Source organism: Varanus komodoensis, unplaced genomic scaffold (genome assembly GCF_004798865.1).
Source record: "Varanus komodoensis strain SLA01 unplaced genomic scaffold, ASM479886v1 scaffold1, whole genome shotgun sequence".
NCBI classification, from domain to species: Eukaryota; Metazoa; Chordata; class Lepidosauria; order Squamata; family Varanidae; genus Varanus; species Varanus komodoensis.
The window spans coordinates 135,438,335-135,458,104 of NW_025335268.1; the positions used below are offsets into that span (position 1 = coordinate 135,438,335).

General features: G+C 40.8%; 1 protein-coding gene across 2 annotated transcripts in view; it reads left to right on the forward strand.

Annotated features, from left to right (window-relative positions):
- The window catches only part of TAFA3 (TAFA chemokine like family member 3), a 130,023-nt gene that overhangs the window by 103,415 nt on the left and 6,838 nt on the right, over positions 1 to 19,770 (forward strand). Inside the window, exons 4-5 of one of the 2 annotated variants that reach the window (XM_044447348.1) lie at positions 6,798 to 6,947; positions 15,819 to 15,943. In XM_044447348.1, the coding sequence (XP_044303283.1) occupies positions 6,798 to 6,947; positions 15,819 to 15,943 (275 nt within the window). Of the gene's footprint in view, positions 1 to 6,797; positions 6,948 to 15,818; positions 18,879 to 19,770 lie in introns of those variants that run through there. The other variant, XM_044447338.1, reaches the window with a different exon arrangement.

A 19,770-nucleotide genomic window follows, 5' to 3' on the forward strand; every position in this document is an offset into this window, starting at 1 on the left:
GAGGTGTGTGTGTGTGTGTGTGTGTGTGTGTGTGTGAGAGAGAGAGAGAGAGAGAGAGAGAGAGAGAGAGAGAGAGAGAGAGAGAGATGCATGTTCAAATATTTCTGTCCATCAGCAATTCTTTGGACTTTGAAAGTTTTCAGGACAGATGCAATTCCTAATGTACTTCACTGAGGACCTGTTTAGGGAGCTGGTTTATATATGTCAGGCAACCGAGTTATCTAGCCTAGTACTGTCAACACTGATTGGTAGCAGTGGTTCTCCAATCTGGAGGTGCCAGGGCTTTGGGGTTATCTTTCCTTCTGAGCTACAGGAACCTCCCCCAAAATTGTTCCTTTGGGCACAAAAGAAAAAATTGCCATATGAGGTCCTGCATGGTCTGGGAATTGTTAAGATTTTTATCAGTCCCTTCATCATAACACCTTTGGAAGTTACATCAGTGGGTACTGGGGTGCGGTCTTCCAACTGTGGGTGCTTTAGTTTTGCCCAGCCTTATGTACTGATGGCACAGTGCAGGGGGTGACATTATATTCTACTTGTAACCCTCCTGTACTTTCCTCTTGCTTCCTTTGTTTTTATTTTGTTTTTCTTACCATGAGAGAGAGAGCGAGAATAAGAAAAAGAAACAAATAAAACTGCAGTCTACAGTTTAAAGGCAGAGTAGAAATGTTTTAAATACATAGCTTTCCATATCTAGGGAAAGTATACTGTGAAGGTGCATCCAGGTATGTCTTTTCTCCACCTGTATCCAGAGGCGGTAGATTCTTGGATACTTATTGTTTTGCATGCTTCTTGACATACACTTGTGGTGACAGCAGAAGCTGCTAATGTACCATTTCGAATCCCACATGCTTCTTATTGCTATATTAGTAAATAATTAGCAAGGTGGAAGAATAATAGCTTCAAATATTCTACCCCAGATGTTTATTAAAATTGAGCATCTGTCAAACTTCAAATTAGAGCAGTGTGGCTGACTGGAAAGATTTCTACACCATCAAAGCGGCTTTTCCCAGACAAAATAGCATAACCTGTCCTGTTTTAAGCAGTTCAGACACAACTCTTCATCAGTGTTCAGTAATCACAAATCTGTGGGCCTCTTATGAATACCTGAACATTTTCACATGGAGATCATCTCAGGTCTTTTTTACCTAAATAGCAGCACACCTACCTGCCAGAAATCAACAGCAGTTCAACAGCATCAGAAAACCAAATGCATTTGATGGATTACTCAATCAAAATAATGGCTAAAATGCTTTGTGAACCATCCTAATTTCCAGGTACTAAGTGTTCTAAAGAGCTGCTCTTAAAGGCTCTTTTGACTAAAAACTTAAATAATTAACCACTTTAAAAGCAGCATGCTAGATCCCTTGAAAGAGCATAAGTGTGTAAACCTTATTGTGGAGCAAAACTGAACAAATGCTCAAGTTTTTGTCTCTAATCTTTAATAAAATATCAGGCCACTTTAGAACACTTTCTTGATCTTCTTAATTTCAAAGCAGTCTTAATGTTTTAACATGCTTGTCAAAATTACATTTTAATTGCTTATGGAATGCTTTTTAAATGGCTATTTTGTTTAAGAATGAATGACTCCTTAAAAGAATTTATTAGCAATTACAGATCTCCATTTGTCATCCTCACCACCCAAATCGTTGCAGTTAAGACCTAGTCAGAAAGTCAAGAGGCAGGAATACTAAATCATAATGGATTGGATCTAATTGTGGCTTTGCTCTAGTTGAAGAAGCGTATTGTCACACAAAGCAGGTGTCCAGTTTTCGCCAACACCTCTAGCAAGCTGCTCTGGTGGGGCAGGACAGGGAGAGAGAGGCTGTGTGACAGTATAATGTATGTTACAGAGGTCTGCAGTAGGTAGGGGAACAGTTTGAAGTTTAGGATGAATGCAGGTACTTTCTGATACCAAAAAGTTGCTGCTGGATGCATCCACTGAGTTACATAATCTTCCACTTTAAGTCAGTCTTTTGTCCAATCAGATGGTTGCAAAAGCTTCAGACACAACATAGGAGGGAAGCTTTGATGGAAAAAGGAAGTGTAAGAATTTGGGGTGATCAAGGAACATTGAGCATAGTGAGGGGAAAATAGCTTCCGAGGTGGATGAGCATTTCATTCAGGGCATTGGCTATGGATCCTGCTCGGGGCTTGTAATGCAGTGCCCTTATGAGTGTGCATGCGGAATCTAATAGTCTTGCTGTGTTTCCTAACCTAGAAAATGTAGAGCTGTGTATGCCATACAAATCGCATGCACAGAGGGGGGAGAAGAGAACCATCCGAGCAAGTTAGTGAATTACAGTCCAAAATTAAAGTCCAAAACTGAGTCAAAGTAAAACGAGACTTGGCAAAACTTTTGACATAAGTAAAAGAATGCAAGTCGTCTTTTTATAGGCAGTGAACTGAGACTGTTGGAAACTTTCTTAAGGTCACTTGGTGTTTGACCTACCGTGAAGGCTCTTACTGAAATATCATTATTAATCTCTTGCAATCCTTTTTCTGTTCCCTCCCTCCTTTTTGTTGTGTTCACCTTGTCCAGCCCAATAAATGTTGACTGCAAGCTTCTTGGGCAGGGACTTGTCCCTTGCTGATGCTGCTTGTCACGTGCACTGATGGAAACAAACAATAGCCTGTACAGAAGTAAAATGCTCATAATGATATCTCGGTCAATTAACTAACAATTGAATTGCCTCAAAAGCAGATTGGTTGACAACTCTATCGCTAAAATCCATGGACTGGTACAAAACAAGAGCTAGATAAATTTTGAACTAGACATGTATATGCATCGAAAGAAATCAGTTAAAGCAAGACAAAACACCCAGGAAAAGTATGACAAAACACAGGAAACAAAAAGTCATGTCTATTCACAGTAAAGTCCCACAATGCCAATTATGGAAGAAAAAAGGGAAATAGAAAACAGGGAAGGAATTCTACAGTTCAGTTTTAAATAGATATGTCACTTTAAGAAGTTCATATATTTGAATGCCATGTTCCATACCCTGTTTTCTAGGGTTCAACTCTCCCTCTATCTTGGAGGAGGACTCAGGTGGGAGGGTGGAGAGAAGCTTTTGTCCATTAATTCATTAACTGCGATTGTGAGATCTTCCAGGCCAGAGCAAGTGGCTTTAGTATACTTCATGAACTCCAAGTTCTGATGCAGTTCTCACAGTGCATCAGTGTAGGAGCCAGCAGCTCCACAGTCTGGCAATGGCTCATTAAACAGCAGTCAGTTCCTCAGACCAGTTGGGAATAATAGCAGGCTCAGACCTTCAGAAGGTCTCTGCACATTGCTGATATGGCTGATCCTTTTGAGTGAATTCTAGTTCATATTTGCCCTAGTGATCTGTCCAGGCCTCACTGAATCTTGCTTTACTAGTGTTGATTTGACCCTTTCACGACTACATCTGCAATTCCCTCTTCCATAGACTCCCTGAGTACAGAAAGCTTCCTGCTCTTGACCTTAGGCTATATAATGCATGAGTTAATACTGACACTATCTGTAGATGGACTTGCTGAAGGATGCTGCAGCAATGAGAGGCAAAAATAAAATGTTAAATTTAACTTGCAGGGAGAAAATTCTGAAAAGAACCATTAACGTGACTAAGAAAATACAGGGTGTTTGAGAGAATGGGCAGAACTTTTCAGCCAAACTTGTCTGTCATCTGAACAATGGCCCCAAGTATTCCAAAGGAACCTCTGAAGAGCTTTTCTACAATGACTGCAGGGGAATGAGGTGGGGAAATTGGATGTACTTATCTCCCTCTCTGATCAGCCAGTGGGCAGAAGAGAGTAGAGAAAGGAAAGAGGTTGGAAGGTGCACATAATCACCACTGATGAGCGGCTGAGCAATTGTCTGGCTTTAGCTCTAATACAGAAAAGGGGCTACCAAGCCTTTGTGTCTTCTGCACAATAGTACAGAAGCTCCTTCATTAACATTTTCTATCAAGATTGCTTTGGCAGCAGGTTACGACACCTTGCTTTTAAACATTTAAGGCTGTGTGACATCCAGTAGTAAATGTAATGCTTCAGAACTTTGAGAATAAGTTCATGAAAAAAACTTCACCTCAATATATTGCTCCTTGCCTCCCCATTTTCTACTTATTATATTACAGAGAACCAATAAAAAGCAATACACACAAAATGCCTATGAAAATCAGCTGAAGTATCCAGCTGATTCAGTAAAGCAATTACTGAATGCATAATAATGCATAGTTTTAAAACTATGAAATGAACTGGTTTCAGTAACTGTTTTAAAACCAGTACTTTATAGGTTCAGTGTCCTTTTTCTGTTTTCAAAATCAAAGCAGAGCACAGGTACATGAGAGTCAACATTTTCCATCAAAGTGAATGGGTGTTGTTCATTTGGTTTGCTGTAGTCCAAGAGAAATTTTGCTTTAGATAATGACCTGAACATGGGTACAGAAAAATGCTTTTCATCCATAACTCTGCATGGTGCAAACCACACACCAGTCATAAATGCAAGAGCATGTCCAGAAAGTGAGACCAGTTTGAAAATGAATAATTATCTAATTGTTTAAGCACCAGCATCCTATTTGAAGTTATGATCCACAAATATGTGTAGATAATAATTTAGAGGACCATAATTTGCCACTGAGCCTTTAAAAAATGAAAAAAAAAATCCTCTACTTCACTACTCTGCAGATGTTGAGGTTTGACCAAGATGGTTAAGGGCATGCTCCCCATTACTTCTATAAAAGCCACAATGCTTGAAATGTGGTGGTAGAAGTCCCAGCATCTTTGCTAGGTCCAGTGGCACCAAGCAAATCTAAACCCTGTTTGATCTTCATCAGTACCATGAAAGAGAGCACAGGTCTGTGGATATGAGAGAGATCCAGAAAAGAATCTGGAACTTTAAAGCCTTGACACTCAGAATTAAGCTGGAATGATATGTGCACTTACTAGAAGGTAACTCCCATTGAATTCAGTAGAAGTTACTTTTGGATGAATATGCAGAAGATCAGACTGTTGGAGATAATCCATTATAAGAATTAACCCAAGTTTAATATTCACATGCCCAGAGAAGCCTGTGGCTCTGAGCCAATGTAGGTTCTGCATTACTACAAGTTCCATTTAGGTTTATTTATTGTTATTTCATGGACGTTTTCTACTAATGAACCATCACTTTCATTTCTGCCCATAATAATTACACAATTACCTATCATAGAAGTATTTAGTAATAACATTCTTGGCCATAAATTTGACATTCTCTCTCTTTAAATACTATCATAATTCACTTTTAATGAAAACTTGAATCTCTTTTTGGCATGCGAAAGAAAATGGACTTCAGTGAAAGTAGAAAGCGAGGCAACTTTTTAAAGAATAAATGTTCCCTCCTCCTGTCTCTGTGGTTAATGCAATTTATTGTGTAATCCAGATATACAATGACTCCCTAGATTTGATTAATTGTGGGTGTTAGCATGGACTTTAACAGAGCATATTTTCCTAGGAAGCACATAGAAAACTATGACAACATAGTCAAAATCCATTGCGTTTTGAAGTGGGATGTCTAGTCCCTTGGATGTATTAAGGTGTGAGGTGAACAGTGAGAAGGAAAATACTACTGCTAGTCTGTGCATAATAGCAACATAGACGTGGCAGAAATGAATGTCAATTCAGACAATGTTCCAAATAAAGGTTTGGCAGATTGGAGATGAGTCACAGGCTGCTCCATCTTCATATAGTTATGTCTGTTATTTGAACAAAATTATGTAGTGATTAGAGAAGAAATTGACATTGGCTGTTTAAGGATTTCATTTAAATTACTCAGGATTCGTTTGCTAAATTTGGTTAAAGATGCAGAGGAAAATGACAAAGATGTAGTATAATGTAACATCTCTTTTTCACACTGGATTGCTCTAGAGAAATAATGCCTGTTCTAGATAAATAATGCCTTCAGTGAGTTGTTTTGTTCTTCTTGGTCTTGAGCAGTCCTACACTGGGGTTCTGTATCTTTAAGGCCAGTCTCTGGAATCATCTGCACCTCTAGGCTAAGATCTGACAATCTGCGTGGGAGTGTACCCGGTCATTCAATCTGTAACCCGTATCTGGGGAGAAAACATCATAGCTTTGGATTCCACTTGATTCCCATAGCCCAATGTGAAGGGGTGCATCCTCCCCGTGCCCCAGATCTCGTCACATTGGCGTTATGAAGGGAGTGTAATTGTGGGTACATCTACAGGATGTTCTGCTCATTGGGAAAGCTGGTGTGCAAAGATACAGTAACTTTGTGTGGCTTCTACCACCTTATATGCATGCAGTTTAGTTTGCAAGCAGAGATCGTGGCACATGTCTTACCAGTGAGCTTTTACAAATAATAACCTTTTGCTGAGGGACCTTTTTATGGACTCTACATTTGCCATGGGCACCATCTTTAGAATTAATAATCTCTTGCACTTTCTAGCTTGAGCCCAATTGACCTTGCTTATTATTATTTCAAATGCCAGCAGTTCTTCCAGACTCAGCTAAGCCTAGCTGCCCAGTGACAATTTGCAAGTGGTGTGATTAGATTTTGTACTATTTCTACCTTTTTATGCTATTTGGCTCCTGAGAAATTACTACTATTTCTTACTCCTCCTATGCAGTATCTTTTCACAAACAAGGAAGGACCTTAAAATCTATTTGGCTTTTTACTCTGTACCCCAGTTGTCCCTTTAAAACTGTTTCACCAGACAACCTGTGCTCTATGGCCTATTTGCTCCTCTAATGTAAGTGCATAATCCCCCTTGACTACCATATCCCTGTGCAATTTGCCATGCTTTCCTCCTTCCCTGCAGTGCACATAGAGCCTGGCACATGTGAAGTCATTGCTGCCCACAGATGCTGCAATAAGAACAAGATCGAAGAGCGCTCGCAAACAGTGAAATGTTCCTGCTTTCCAGGTCAGGTGGCTGGGACTACACGGGCTGCTCCTTCATGTGTAGATGGTAAGTACACAGGACCCTGTGAAGTCAGCATTTGGATTTGGGAATGGCTGATGAATGGGTGAAAAGATACACTCATAGCTCAGGAGCGCCTAATCCTGAAGGGTGTGCCTGTTGGACCTAAAGCCCTGTAGTTTAAGTGAAGTCACCCATAGTGTAAATCCATAATAATCCTTAAAAGAGATAAACCAATAGGCACTTGTCACACTGGAACTGGGCCTTAGATCAGACCCAGAAAGAACACTTTAGTATTTGTGACTTGAGGATCACCTCCATTTTCACATGGATGTGCATGATGGGGAGACAGACTCTTTAGTTTCTGATCTTCCAGAAAATGAACCTGGCAACACCTTGCTATTGCTGTGAAGGGAATCACTTTTGTGCAGGAATACACCAACTGGCATTCTTGAGCCAGTCTCAGCACCTTTGTCAATAGAGCAGTGAGGTATGGGTGGCATTGCTATGATTCCACAGCCATAATCATTCATCCCAAATGGTATGTTATCACTGCTCCTCATTCAAAGGTAAACCGGTAGAGTAGATTGACTGGTTAAACTTTCAGACAGTGATTTTCCTTTCTACCAGGCAAAGCAGGATTGATGAGGCTAGAGAATGCAACTATTATAGTTCAACTCCAGCACCTATTATATGAAGAAGATGTGTTGTAGAAGGAATCTTTCCATGATATTTCAAATCTTGCACTTTTGTGGCTCCTAAAGCAGCACAATCAGTTACTCTGAAAGGTATCTGTTGGTTTTTAAAACTTTACTTTGAAATGAATGGCTTCTGGGTTGAAACCATAACTTCTTGATGTACCTGATTTTGGATTCTGAAGCTGATACTGAATGTCCGTGTAGGAATGCTTCCATCTTAATTCAGAATGGGATTCACTTTACGGGATTTTGTCTCCTCTTTTCTCATGACATGGCCCATTATAACCAAGGCTGCTTGGCCCGGAAGGCCTACCATTGATTTTTAACTTTGGAAAACCTGTTACTGCAATGTAGATGCAGAACACATGAATAAAACCATGCTGTCTAATCACCTGTGCAGAGCACTAAAAATGCAGCCCATCTATATTTTATTGAGCAGTGTCATTCTGGATCTATCTGAAGTGGCTAGAAGCCTCTGCTGGTGCATTATTGATTGGCTTGGCAGTTTGGCTGGTGCAAATGGATTTGTACATGATGCCAAGAAACTACTTACAAAACACAGGATACAATTCCCATGAAAGCTTGCATCCCCAAGCAGCTTCCTAACATGCTTCCTTTTCTGTGTACAAAGCATTTCCCCTAAAATTATCCACTGGAATTTCATTGAAATTATACTGCAGGTATGAGTTGCAAACCAGACATAAAGTTCTTTCAGACACTCAACCTACCTCAGCAAATAAAGTGCAAAGAGAGCAGAAAAGAGATTGCCAAGGTTTCTGATATAATATAATGTGTGATATGGCTATTGTTTTCCCATGACATCATTCTTCAAAGTTTTGATCAAGCTGTTGTGATTTCATGGAATGGTCAGAAACAGTCTAATTTCTCAGGAGAAAGTTGTCCAAAATCAACAGGTACTAGGAATAACATGGGACACAGCTTGGGTGAAAGGAACTTCTCCTACAGAATATAGATCAGCCAAGAAATGTGATGTGCAGAGAGGAAGTGTTGTAAATGAAGCAGCCCTTAGCACCCTAAGAGCCTGGCATCTCTGCATTTGTTCTTGATTTCTGTTATTAGTATACAGCAAAGAGTAAACACATGGAGAGATGTTCTACATTCCACAAAACAGACATGTGTGATGACCATACATGTTGGTGTATTTTTTATTTATTTATTTATTTTTCGATTTATATCCTGCCTTTTTCCTCAAAGGACTCAAGGCAGCTTACATCATTCTCCTCCTCCATCTTATCCCCACAACAACAACCCTGTGAGGTAGCTTGGGCTGAGAGTCTGTGACTGGCCCAAAGTCACCCACTTGGCTCCATGGCCGAGTGGGGACTCGAACCCAGATCGTCTGAGTCCCAGTCCCACGCTCTTAACCACTACACCACACTGGCTCTCCTGTCCATCCCAAAATAAAATAATAAAACAAAATGAAATGAAACAAAATGAAGAAGACTCAGATGAAGGAAAGTAATAGAACAGTCAGTTCACAGGCAGAATGGTTGAAGGATGTGTGCTAAGCCAAAAAGCAGAGACCTGAAAGGCAAAGATGGCTGGAGGAGAAAGTACAGAAGGTCAAAAATTGGAGTGGGGAAAAACCTCAGAGGATAACTGTGTGTTCTCAGGAGGAAGGGATACACAGACAACTAAGGTTTGACAATCAGAGCCCAGGGGCAGAAGGAGCCGAATCTGGACTTGAGCCACCTAGCCTAGCTTCTCCCAACAAGGTTCCTTCCCAATGTGTTGGCCTGCAACTTTCAGCATCGCCCAGCCTGTCATAGTAGACGTAGCCCAACAGAGCTGGGGAGGGCACCAGGTTAGGGAAGACTAATCTAGCCAGATCCTTGGCTCCAGAAATTCACTTGTCAATAAATTGCAACCTTTCTTCTTTCCACATGCTGCCTCAGCTAAATGGCCTCTTCGCTGATTTGAAATGCTTCCATTAATTAGTAGCTTCTCCTCAAAGTAACCTGGCAGGCTGCGTGAGGATAGTGATTCTGCCATGTTACTAATGATTGCCCTGGTTCTGTCGTATTTTTAAAAATCAGTATTTGGATTAAAAGGAGGCTTCCTCTGAGGGGACAGACATGCTTACTGTTGTCAAAAGAATCCTTTGCCTGTTTGGGAGGGGAGGTTCTTAGATCCTCATTTCTTCACAGAAAAACATCCTATATTATTAGTAGACTTGCCACAACAAAAAGGATTGCATTAACTATTAATTGCAGGGTGTGTGCTTTGTTAACAACATCATCATCATCAACAACAACATAAGTTAGAAAGCTCCTCTCACCCCTCTTCCAGAAATATCATATAATTCCTCACCCATCTGAAGTAAGGCAGGTGATGGCCAGAAACAGTGCCTTTTCAGTTCTGGAACTCCATTTTTGCAGTTGCCTTACCAGAAGGTCTGATGCCATCTTTATTTTATTGGCATCAGGTAAAGCTGTTTTATTTGCCCATAATCCCCCCCCCCAAAGTTTTTGGATTTTTAAAAAAAACTTTTTGCTGTGAGTTTGTTTTGATTGATATTTATACAATTACTTTATAAAAGGATGCCCATACACTTAGATTATCTGATAAAACATGTATTAACAAAAAGCAAATACATTAAAGATGATTATAAAAAGATGGCACAATGGTATTTGTTACCACAATACAGTGTAGACTTTCAGGGATTCATTTATTTATTTAATGCTTTTATATGCCACCCTTCACAATGTCTCTGGGCGGTAATACAATAAAATAAATAAATAAAATATAGCATCCAAATTGTAGTAGATAAAATCCAGTCTTAAAAACACTACTACTAACAATACACAGGGATGGCTGGACATGGAATGTCTGAGAACATTAAGAGACTCCAAAATCTTCCTTAGGAAGAATTCATTTCTTCTCATTTCACCTTAATTGTGTTCCCTAAGGGAAGCATCTCCCCCATACCCATTGATTGGGAAAAAATTCCCAATTGAAAAAAGATACATTTTTCTTTGTTTAGCAAATGTGGGAGTTCAATATATTAAAATTTACCTAACTTTGGCTTAACCAACTTTAGGGAGGTTATTAATGAAAGGCTTCGAATCTTAAATAGAAACCAACTAAAATAATGGGAATGCTTGTAACCTGCTGAATTAGATTGTGGACATCCTATGGGGAACAGGAGGAGCATGCAAACACCCTTTGTCTCTGCACTCTTCTTACTTTACAAAGCAATTCAGTGGCCAATGTTGGCAATCTAACTGTGCTGCTTTGCAGGGGGACAGGGAAGGGGAGGGAACGAGGTGCCACCAGCATACACCATATTTTTGCAGCACTGGACTTCTCTTCCTACCCCTTCTTCAGAGTTGCTTTTATGATCTTGCACAAGCAACCAGTGTGGTTCTTTCTATGCCAGCTTTCTATGCCACTTATAGACAATACTGAGAAGAAGAGATTGAAATGTTGGTTCTAATTGTAAATGCATAATATCAGAACTGGAGAGATTATTGGTTAGTTCTTAAACTATGTTATGTTAAAAGAAACCTGGATCAAGCTATTCTTTATGAATTTCGCTTGCTAATAAACCATAGTTTGAACTAAGCAGTGTTCCCTGTGTTTAGACTTAATGAGAGACTCTGGAAGGGAAAGTGCTGGAAATCAGAAGAAACCGGAGAGTGAAGCTCAGTGCTCACCATGCATATAACACTAAGCACTGGTCTTTGCATTATGTCTGAACCAGACCAATCTCTTTTGCATCCCTCATTGTTTTGTTCTTGGCCTTTGCATTGCAGCGGTGTTTCTGGGGATGTAAATGAGTTGACAGACAGGCTGAGTGAAATCTAGATGTGCGGCCATGGTGTCCAGCAGTGCAAGTGGAAGTCAGGCTGAGTTTCTTTACCTGGCATTTTGGCTTCTGTTTCATTCCCAAGGCTAGAAAATCTGAGGATTTTGGGTGCACAAACCACAAGAAAAAGCAGGCATCCTTGTGATTAAATTAGCTCCCCCTCCCCAGTACTGCAAGGCACAAAATCTCTAATTTCAATTAGCCCCCCAAGGATGCTTGTTCTGGTCAGTTGTCATTAACATGTCTTTAGTCTTTGAAGCTGTCACACACCAGGAAAGGCTAGATGCTGCAAGACATCTCCTCCAACAAATTCTGCCATTCAATCTTCATTCCTCCCTTATTAGTGGAACACTGGTGGTGTTCCATTGTGTTTCTTCCCCTCTGGTCTTGGAAGGATTTGACTGATGATCCTTCCAACTTTGATCATGTTATGCTCAACTTTGAGTTCCCACAGAGATAAGCTTTCATATGGGCTTTTCTGTCAGATTACTCTGGTGTCCCACTACAGGATGGTGCAGTTGATAGTTCCACACTCTGTAGAAAAATAACTGTTAAAATCAGTTTCGGGGCTGCTCTGTCAGATTCCAGCACTACATCCTCAGGGAGTGGGAGATGTGATAATGGTTTTTTGGGGGGGAAATCACATTGCTTTCTGTTCTCAGTTTGCTGCAGTATTGAGACTTGATGCAACATAGATATTGCTTCCCTCCCCCCCCCACAAAAAAAAGAGTGCCATAGAATTGTCAGAAATGTAATCTGATTTTAGAAAGACCAAAGCTAATTCCAGCCTACTGAGTTTAGCTGCCTATCCATCTGGTCATTTATTATTTCTAGCACATGTTTAAGTGTTCAGTATTTGCAGTTTTTATCTCTTTTGTCCTTTCACTAGTCCTGTAAATTAGATTATGCTTTACACATAGAGACATAGACACAGAGCGAGTCAGAAGGGCCCCCCCTGGGCCTTCTAGTTTGACCCCGGCTCCAGCTGGCTCTGCTCGCGACATGCCTACCATGTGCATGTCTAGCCTATTCTTGAACACCCTCACTGATGGCGCTTCAACCACCTCCCATGGAAGCCCATTCTATACCTTGGAGTCCTAACTGTCACGAAGTACTTCCTGGCATCCAAATTGAACCTTGGTTCCTTGAGCTTGGCTCCACTGGAGCACGTCCTGCCTTCCTCTGCTTGCTACTCTCTGTGTTGGGAAAAAGCATGAAACCCACAAGTGGTTCATCATGTAGTTATTATGCATGCAGTCAGATTCATACATTATGAAGCTGTAATGCATGGCTTCCCAGTGCATGTATTTCATGTGCATAGACTTGAATGCGATTGTCCTGCAACTGCATGGATTCCATGGGGAGTGTTCAGGTCTACATTAACATAAACATAAGCTACATTGTGCACACACACACACACACACACACACACAGTCTTTAGTTCAATAAAAACATTGCTACTTGGCATAATGCATTTTCTGGAGAAACCCATAAGATCATCCATTGCTGCTGGCATTGCACTGGCGATCATTTTTTGCTAGCACAACATGATTTGCATTAGCAGTAGTGTCAACTTGGATATAGCTCCATGCATTTTTCTGCAAGGAAAACACTGAAGGGAAGCTTTCCTGAGAGATAGCTTATCCAAAACTCCTTAGTGGTCTTAATGGTTAATTGACAATTTACATCTGAACCTTCCTAGCCCAAATGCAATATTCCAACTGAAAACACTGTCTTCAGATGAAATGGGTGTTGGGTATTCTGACAGGGGCTTTCTTTTGCTTGCAACTTCTTGCTGGTAAAAGGATACACATGTACGTATATATTTTGGCCCTTGCAAATACTTACTTGGTGGTATACATATAACTGGAGGAGGAAATCATAGTGCCCTTGTGAATACTCTGAACTGAAAGAAAAATGAACAAGTAGATCCTAGATCAGCTCAATTCAGAGCTTTTCCTAGAAACATGTGGTTTTCATACTTTGAGCACATCGTGAGAAGGCAAGACCCGCTGGAGAAGAAATTCCTGCTAGGGAAAGTCAAAGGCAGAAGAAGAAAAGGAAGACCAAGTATGAGATGTTTTGAATCCATTAGAGAAGCTACAAATTTGAATCTGGAAGAGCTGACCAGGTCTGTCATGGATAGGACATTTTGGAGGGCTTTCATTCATAGGACAGCCATAAGTTGGAGAGGACCTGATGGTACATAACATATATATGCAAACCTCAGAGAGTGAGAAGGAGGAAGGATGGAAGGAGGAAGGTATACCTTGTGGTAAGGTAGGAATAAAAATCAAGTATCACTTATGAGTAAGAGCTAAATACTGAGCTTATGATGTAGTACAGCTGGGATGTAGGCAAGGCATGATCATTGAAAAGACATGTAGGGTTCCCAGGAGAGGTCTCTTAAGCTTCCTTATTCTATAGTTTTGTGCTGACGGTCTTCTAACAGTATCAGTGAAATGTAGTCACAGGAGACTGTGAATTTAAACAGTGGAACATTGAGAAATGGACTAGCTGAACCCTTTTCTCTCTGACCATTTTTTCTGACTCAAGTTTCTGCTTTTCCACCTAGAATGTCCTGGGTTCAGATCCTGACATCTTCAGTTTAAAAGATTTCCATGTGGGTAGAAAAATAATGTTGGGGAAAGGTAGTTTGGAGTAGAAGAATGACTAATCACCTCTGCCCTGCCATTCAGTCTGCTCGATCTCATAGCCCTCCACAGCATTTCTTGTGAAAATTGTCTTGAAAGTTACATTTGTCTTCAATATCTGGTTTGGCTCTCAGGCACCAGTTCAAAAACATACAATGGTTTTCTGAATGACATTAGGATTTCATGTTCAAACCCTTTTCACCATTTTTCTATGAATGTGCAGCAGCAGACTTATTAATTAGAACAATTGGTTGACTTTTATTAAAAATTAGGTACCTGTATAAGCAAGCATGAGTACTGTTGCAGAAAAAGTCACTCTGAACTTTAAAAACAAATAAATCACATTCTTAGGAAACTCGTTCCAATTTTTCTTGCTCATGGTTTATAGAGAATCATCACCATATTTCACATCTTTTGAGCTTTGGGACATTTCTCCATATGGAGTCTTGGGGAATGGGCATCTCTGTGGTTCAGTGAAAACAAGTGTAAAGTGGCACATGTGCATGGTGCTGATTGTGTCTGAACTGGTGTCAGCTGATCAGAATAGGGATCCTGGTGTTGTAGTGGATAGCTCAATGACAACACTAGCCCAGAGTTTTGTTGCTGCAAAGAAAAGTGAAATCCACATTGGGAAACATTAGATAAGGGATCCAAAATAAAACTGCCAATTTCCTAATGCCTTTCTATAAATATATGGTGCCACCGCTCCTGGATTACGATGTACAGTTTTGGTCGCTGCATCTCAGAAAGGGTATTTGTATATCTGGAAAAGGTGCAGAAAGGTGCTACCCTTTCCATGTTTCACATCATGTGGAAGGTTGGAATCAAAACTAATGAAAAGCTGTGCTGGAACCAACCAAGGGTCCTTCCAGTCCAGCATTCTTTTCACACAGTGATTAGCCAGCTGTCCACAGGAAATCCACAGTGCCTTCCTGCCCATGTTGCCAGCAACTGCGATCCTGCTACAGTTACTGGAAGTGGCAGATAGTGTTCATGACTAGTAGCCTTATTAAACCTTGTCCTCAACAATGCCCTAGGCATGCACAGCTCTATGCTTTATGGTTTCAGCAACCCTAGGCAATTAGTGTCTAGTTGCATAGCAACACTGAGACAAAACCACCTGTAGGGTAATAGAGAACAAGGCGCATCAGGAACAGAAATAGTGGGCTCTGTTGCACTTCACTGAACATGTTAGCAATACGTTTGCCTACACCAGGCATGTTGAACTTCTTCCAACCCAAATTCCATTTTGAAGGTGTGCTTGTGGGCCATATTCCCAGTGTACATTTTCGCTTAAAGCTATTACTGCCAGTAACTAAGCTCTAGGGGAGGATTTCCCCAAACCAGGAAGCTACCAAATGATCAGTAGTTGGAGGGAAAGGGTGGGAGGTCAGGGAAATGGGGCGTAGTAGACCAGAGTTGGCCACCAGGCTTGAGGTTCAGCCTGCTCATTCTGTGCAGTCCTTGTGCTCTTTTGAGTTCAATAATAGGGAACTGAACCCCCATGTTGCACTAATCTGGAGCTTAGCTAGTAAAGTGTAAGTCTGGATCTGTGTTTATGTCATTGTTCTGCCACTGACAAAACAGTCTAAATTACTCTGGGACTATAGAAAATGGATAATTTGTTTCAGTGGCTACATATACTTCCACCAAAGGAATAAAGAACTGTAGTGTTTAGAACTGTAATCATCTGTCTGATTACTTTTAAAAATATAATATACTGTCTTTGTCCCCCTAGCTTCAATTGTGCTTCAGAAGTGGTGGTGCCAAATGCAGCCATGTCTAGAAGGCGAAGAATGTAAGGTGCTACCAGATTTGTCTGGATGGAGCTGCAGTACTGGAAACAAAGTGAAGACAACCAAGGTATTTCTTAACTGGTTTCTGTTGGAAGGGATGCTGATCCAAGGTGAGTGAGAAGAGGCTGAGTCAGACAGTCTCTTATTACTTACCAAGAGATAATTTTGTCACTCTCTTGATGAGATCCACATAATGGCAAACCTGGTGAATGGGGATTGCAAAGTATTAGGTTCATTGATCACTTAATGCCTATCAGGGCCAAGAAAAGCAAACTTTAATGACATATGGTAGCTCAAGAACTCTGTTATGTGTCTAAAGCATTTGCAAAACCACCCATAGGAATATGAAAAGAAAGTGATTACAAAAATCACTTTGTGAGGTAAAGTGAAAGCAGTTGCTTATATCTACTGGAAGCAAATCAAGCAAAGGTTGAAGCTTTGCCTGATAAAAATCTCAATGTGACTTGAAATAGTGTAGGCAAACCTGACATTAGGGGATAACTTGACTTTTTGTGTCTAGTTTTTGTTGTTAGGCAGCTGCTTTAGCTCCTACCTAAGAAGGATTGCTGTGGCAGGAGGTATGGCAAGAGAATAACAGAAGAAGCTGTTTGCCAGGAGAGCAGGAGAGCTCCACTTCTGATGAAGGGGCAGATACTTTGAGAGAACATAAAGTCACTTTGGAGGTGACAGACATTTTGAATGAAGTTATATGGAGGAGGAGAAGCACAAGGTACTTCCTGTTCTCTGCAGGCACATACAGATTGCCATCATGTTGGAAGCTATTCTGGGAAACCTTACAGACTGCCACGTGTGCCTAAGTGCAGGCTGACTTTTCTCCTCCTCCACCTCCTCCCATGATTGAAATATGTGACTGGGCTAATTAATCTCAGCTTATAGTCATACAAGACTCTTCTGAACAAAACCATTTTTATTCAACACGAGAAATTATCCCTCAAGTGGGATTTGTTGTATTGTGTGTGTTCAGGGTTCCGGGCAGCTAATCACCCTTGCCCACTTCCAGGAGAATCAGGTACATTTCTTCCCTGATTTTCTGAGTGCTGCAGTCTTAACACTCTGCATCTTGTGGCCACTGATGTTCAGTCCTCATATGGCTATATGGATTCAAGCCCCCCCCCCCACCTTTTCTAAAGGCAATTTGTTCACACTGTGGGGTCCCCAGACTTGCTAATAAAACCCCTTGTTTGCCAGTGGCCCATTGTGGCTCAGTCCTGTCTGTACTCACCAGCTGAGGCCATTGTCAGAAGAAGTGTTTTGAAGATGCATCTCTCATCAGATTCTGCATAGTAATAAAAAGAAAGAAAATCTAGAGATAGGGAGCAAATTGAGGGAAAGTGTACTTTTTAAAAGCCTGAATGTCAGCATTCATTTCCCAAGAAGAGCTAAATACCACTTTCCTCAAAAATGGAAAACAATTATTTTTATCCACTGTAGATAACTTCATTCAGGCATTTTTACCAAAGTTATCCCATATATTCTGCCAAGCATTGAAGAGCAGGATGACAAAATAAGAAGTGACAAGTATAGTGCTGATAATAAAATGTCAGTTGCCTCGTCAAAGTGCTCATGATCCAGTAGATGGAAATGGATTTGTAGCCTTCTCTTCTAATGAGTGTTTAGCAGAAGCATCTCTTGCCAGAGCAGTAATGTGTAGATGAAGTTCATCTCAATATCCCAATGAAATTAATAGTGGGGGGCACTGCCTCCGTAAGACTTCTGCCAGCCACTGCCTGTTGCGGCAGGTTTCCTATTCTTTGCATCACAAGCCAGCCACAGACTTTCCAGCCTGTCATGGCTCCTCAGTTGGAGCAATCATCTGTGACAGAGAGCTACATGATTATTATTTTCATGGCTTGCTGAATACCCTGAAGAACAAGGTATAATTAAAATTTTATCAAACTCATTAGTAATTACATGTATGTCATGGTTAATCAGTTGCATAATTTTGTAATCATTGTTCATACAGTGGAGCATAATTATTCTTCGGGCTTTGCTTGCTTCGTGCTTCCGTCTCCTTTCCCCACTAACACCCATAAAAATTATCCTGTAAAATAGCAATGCCTCGTTTCTTCCTTATCTTTTACTCTGCAAATAGCATGTTCACATCAAACTGCCTTAAAAATGAATATCAGAGCAGCCTCCGTTGACTCAGACATCAAAGTCCTCCTGCCTAATCGTACTGCCTTCACACCACCAGCCATGTTTTGTTTGTTGCCCCTTTCATTTTGCTTTCCCTCTATTTGTTGTTGGCACCGTTGTCTTTTGATGCCGCTCACCACCTTGCTGTGGGCTCTTGCGGCGCTGAGCACTTGGCAGCAACCACTCTGGCCTACCGCCACACTCACATTCTAGCCCAGGTCCTCCAACAGGAAATGATGCACTTCTTCATGGCACATTTTCTAAAGTAGCCTTGATCTGCCTCTCAGTATGAACTGTGCACACTTCAAAGGCATATTGCAGCCACTAGAAACTATGGGCCATGGCCCAGTCTTTATTCACTGGGTCAGCCACGGCAGCCTGTACACCAGTGTAGATGGAAGGTTTTCAGGCACGGGCTTTTGCTGAACAGAAATGCTGGAAGCTGAAGGAACGACAGAGAGGTAGATGCTGTTGCTATTGCTGTAGAGAGGCAAGGCAGGGCTAAGTAATGAGCAAGCTGAGGATGACAGATGAAGTCTCCACCTAGGGTTTGATGTGATCTGCTGTGACAAGGGAGAGAATCAGTCATCACAAAGGGGCTGGGACTGCTCAGCTGTTCCTGTTGATACTCCTGACACTTTCAATAATTTGTGAGAGCTACTCTCCAGGTTATTTTTAAAAGGCACAAGTACTTTTGTGAGCTCTAACACAAACAGATGGTGTGGAAAAAGAAAGGAACATCCCTAATTCCATAAGAATATGTGCCTTTGGATATCACAGAATGCAACTCTTTCCAAATAATGGATGGGAAGATTAGCTCTTCTACCTCACTGTATCTCTACGTCCACCCGCAGTTTCAAAGAGCAACATGAGTTTTATAAGTTGCTTTTCCTCATCTGGTCATCCCAATTTCTGCATTAATGCGAATGGCTCTGTTTGTTCTGTCCTCTCTGAAGCCTCGGTTATAACTGCTGCAGTATTACTAGCTGGGCAGTTTAAATAATAAGCGTATCTTCTCTCCTTGGCTGTGGGTCTCCGCTGAGTACAAATTGAGCTCCTTTTTTCCTCCAATGCTCTCAGCTTGATCTCTCTGCCATTTTGCAATGGATTTGCTAAATTGTTCCTGCCTCAATGTGTCTCTTGTTTGGCATGCACACAAGGCCAGGGATAGAATTTAAATAGCAATATTTCAAATGCATCCACAGTTCTGATGGCTGCCTTGACAGAAATCACTAGTCCTACTGTGAAATCCATAAGAAAGGATATTATAATGGGTAAATAGGGTATGGAATGTCTGAAAACTCTAAAATCATCCACAGTTATCAGAATAACCTAACATTTCAAAGGCTGAAACATGATTTTCAGGCTGCTACTTAGGGAGAATTTGTTTAGCTTATTTACACTGTACACAGGGCATATGAATCAAAGAGGGGTAGAACAGTAGGCTTCATATAAATCCTTACCTGCACACCAAAAGGACCTTTCCTTTGTTCCCCTGCTCATAGCTTTTTTTAACTCTGTGTGTGTGTGTGTGAGTAAAATGTGTATACATTTGCTTTAAAATCTTATTCATACACTTGCTTTTCTTTCCAGACAGAATAAAGTAAATGTAGCAAAGCTAGATGAATTTTACATTAAAATACCTTGCACTTCAGCTGCTAAAAAGGTAACTTATGGTAATCTTGGAGAAGTCAAGAAGTGCTTGAGAGTAATACAATTTTTAGAAATGTTAATATT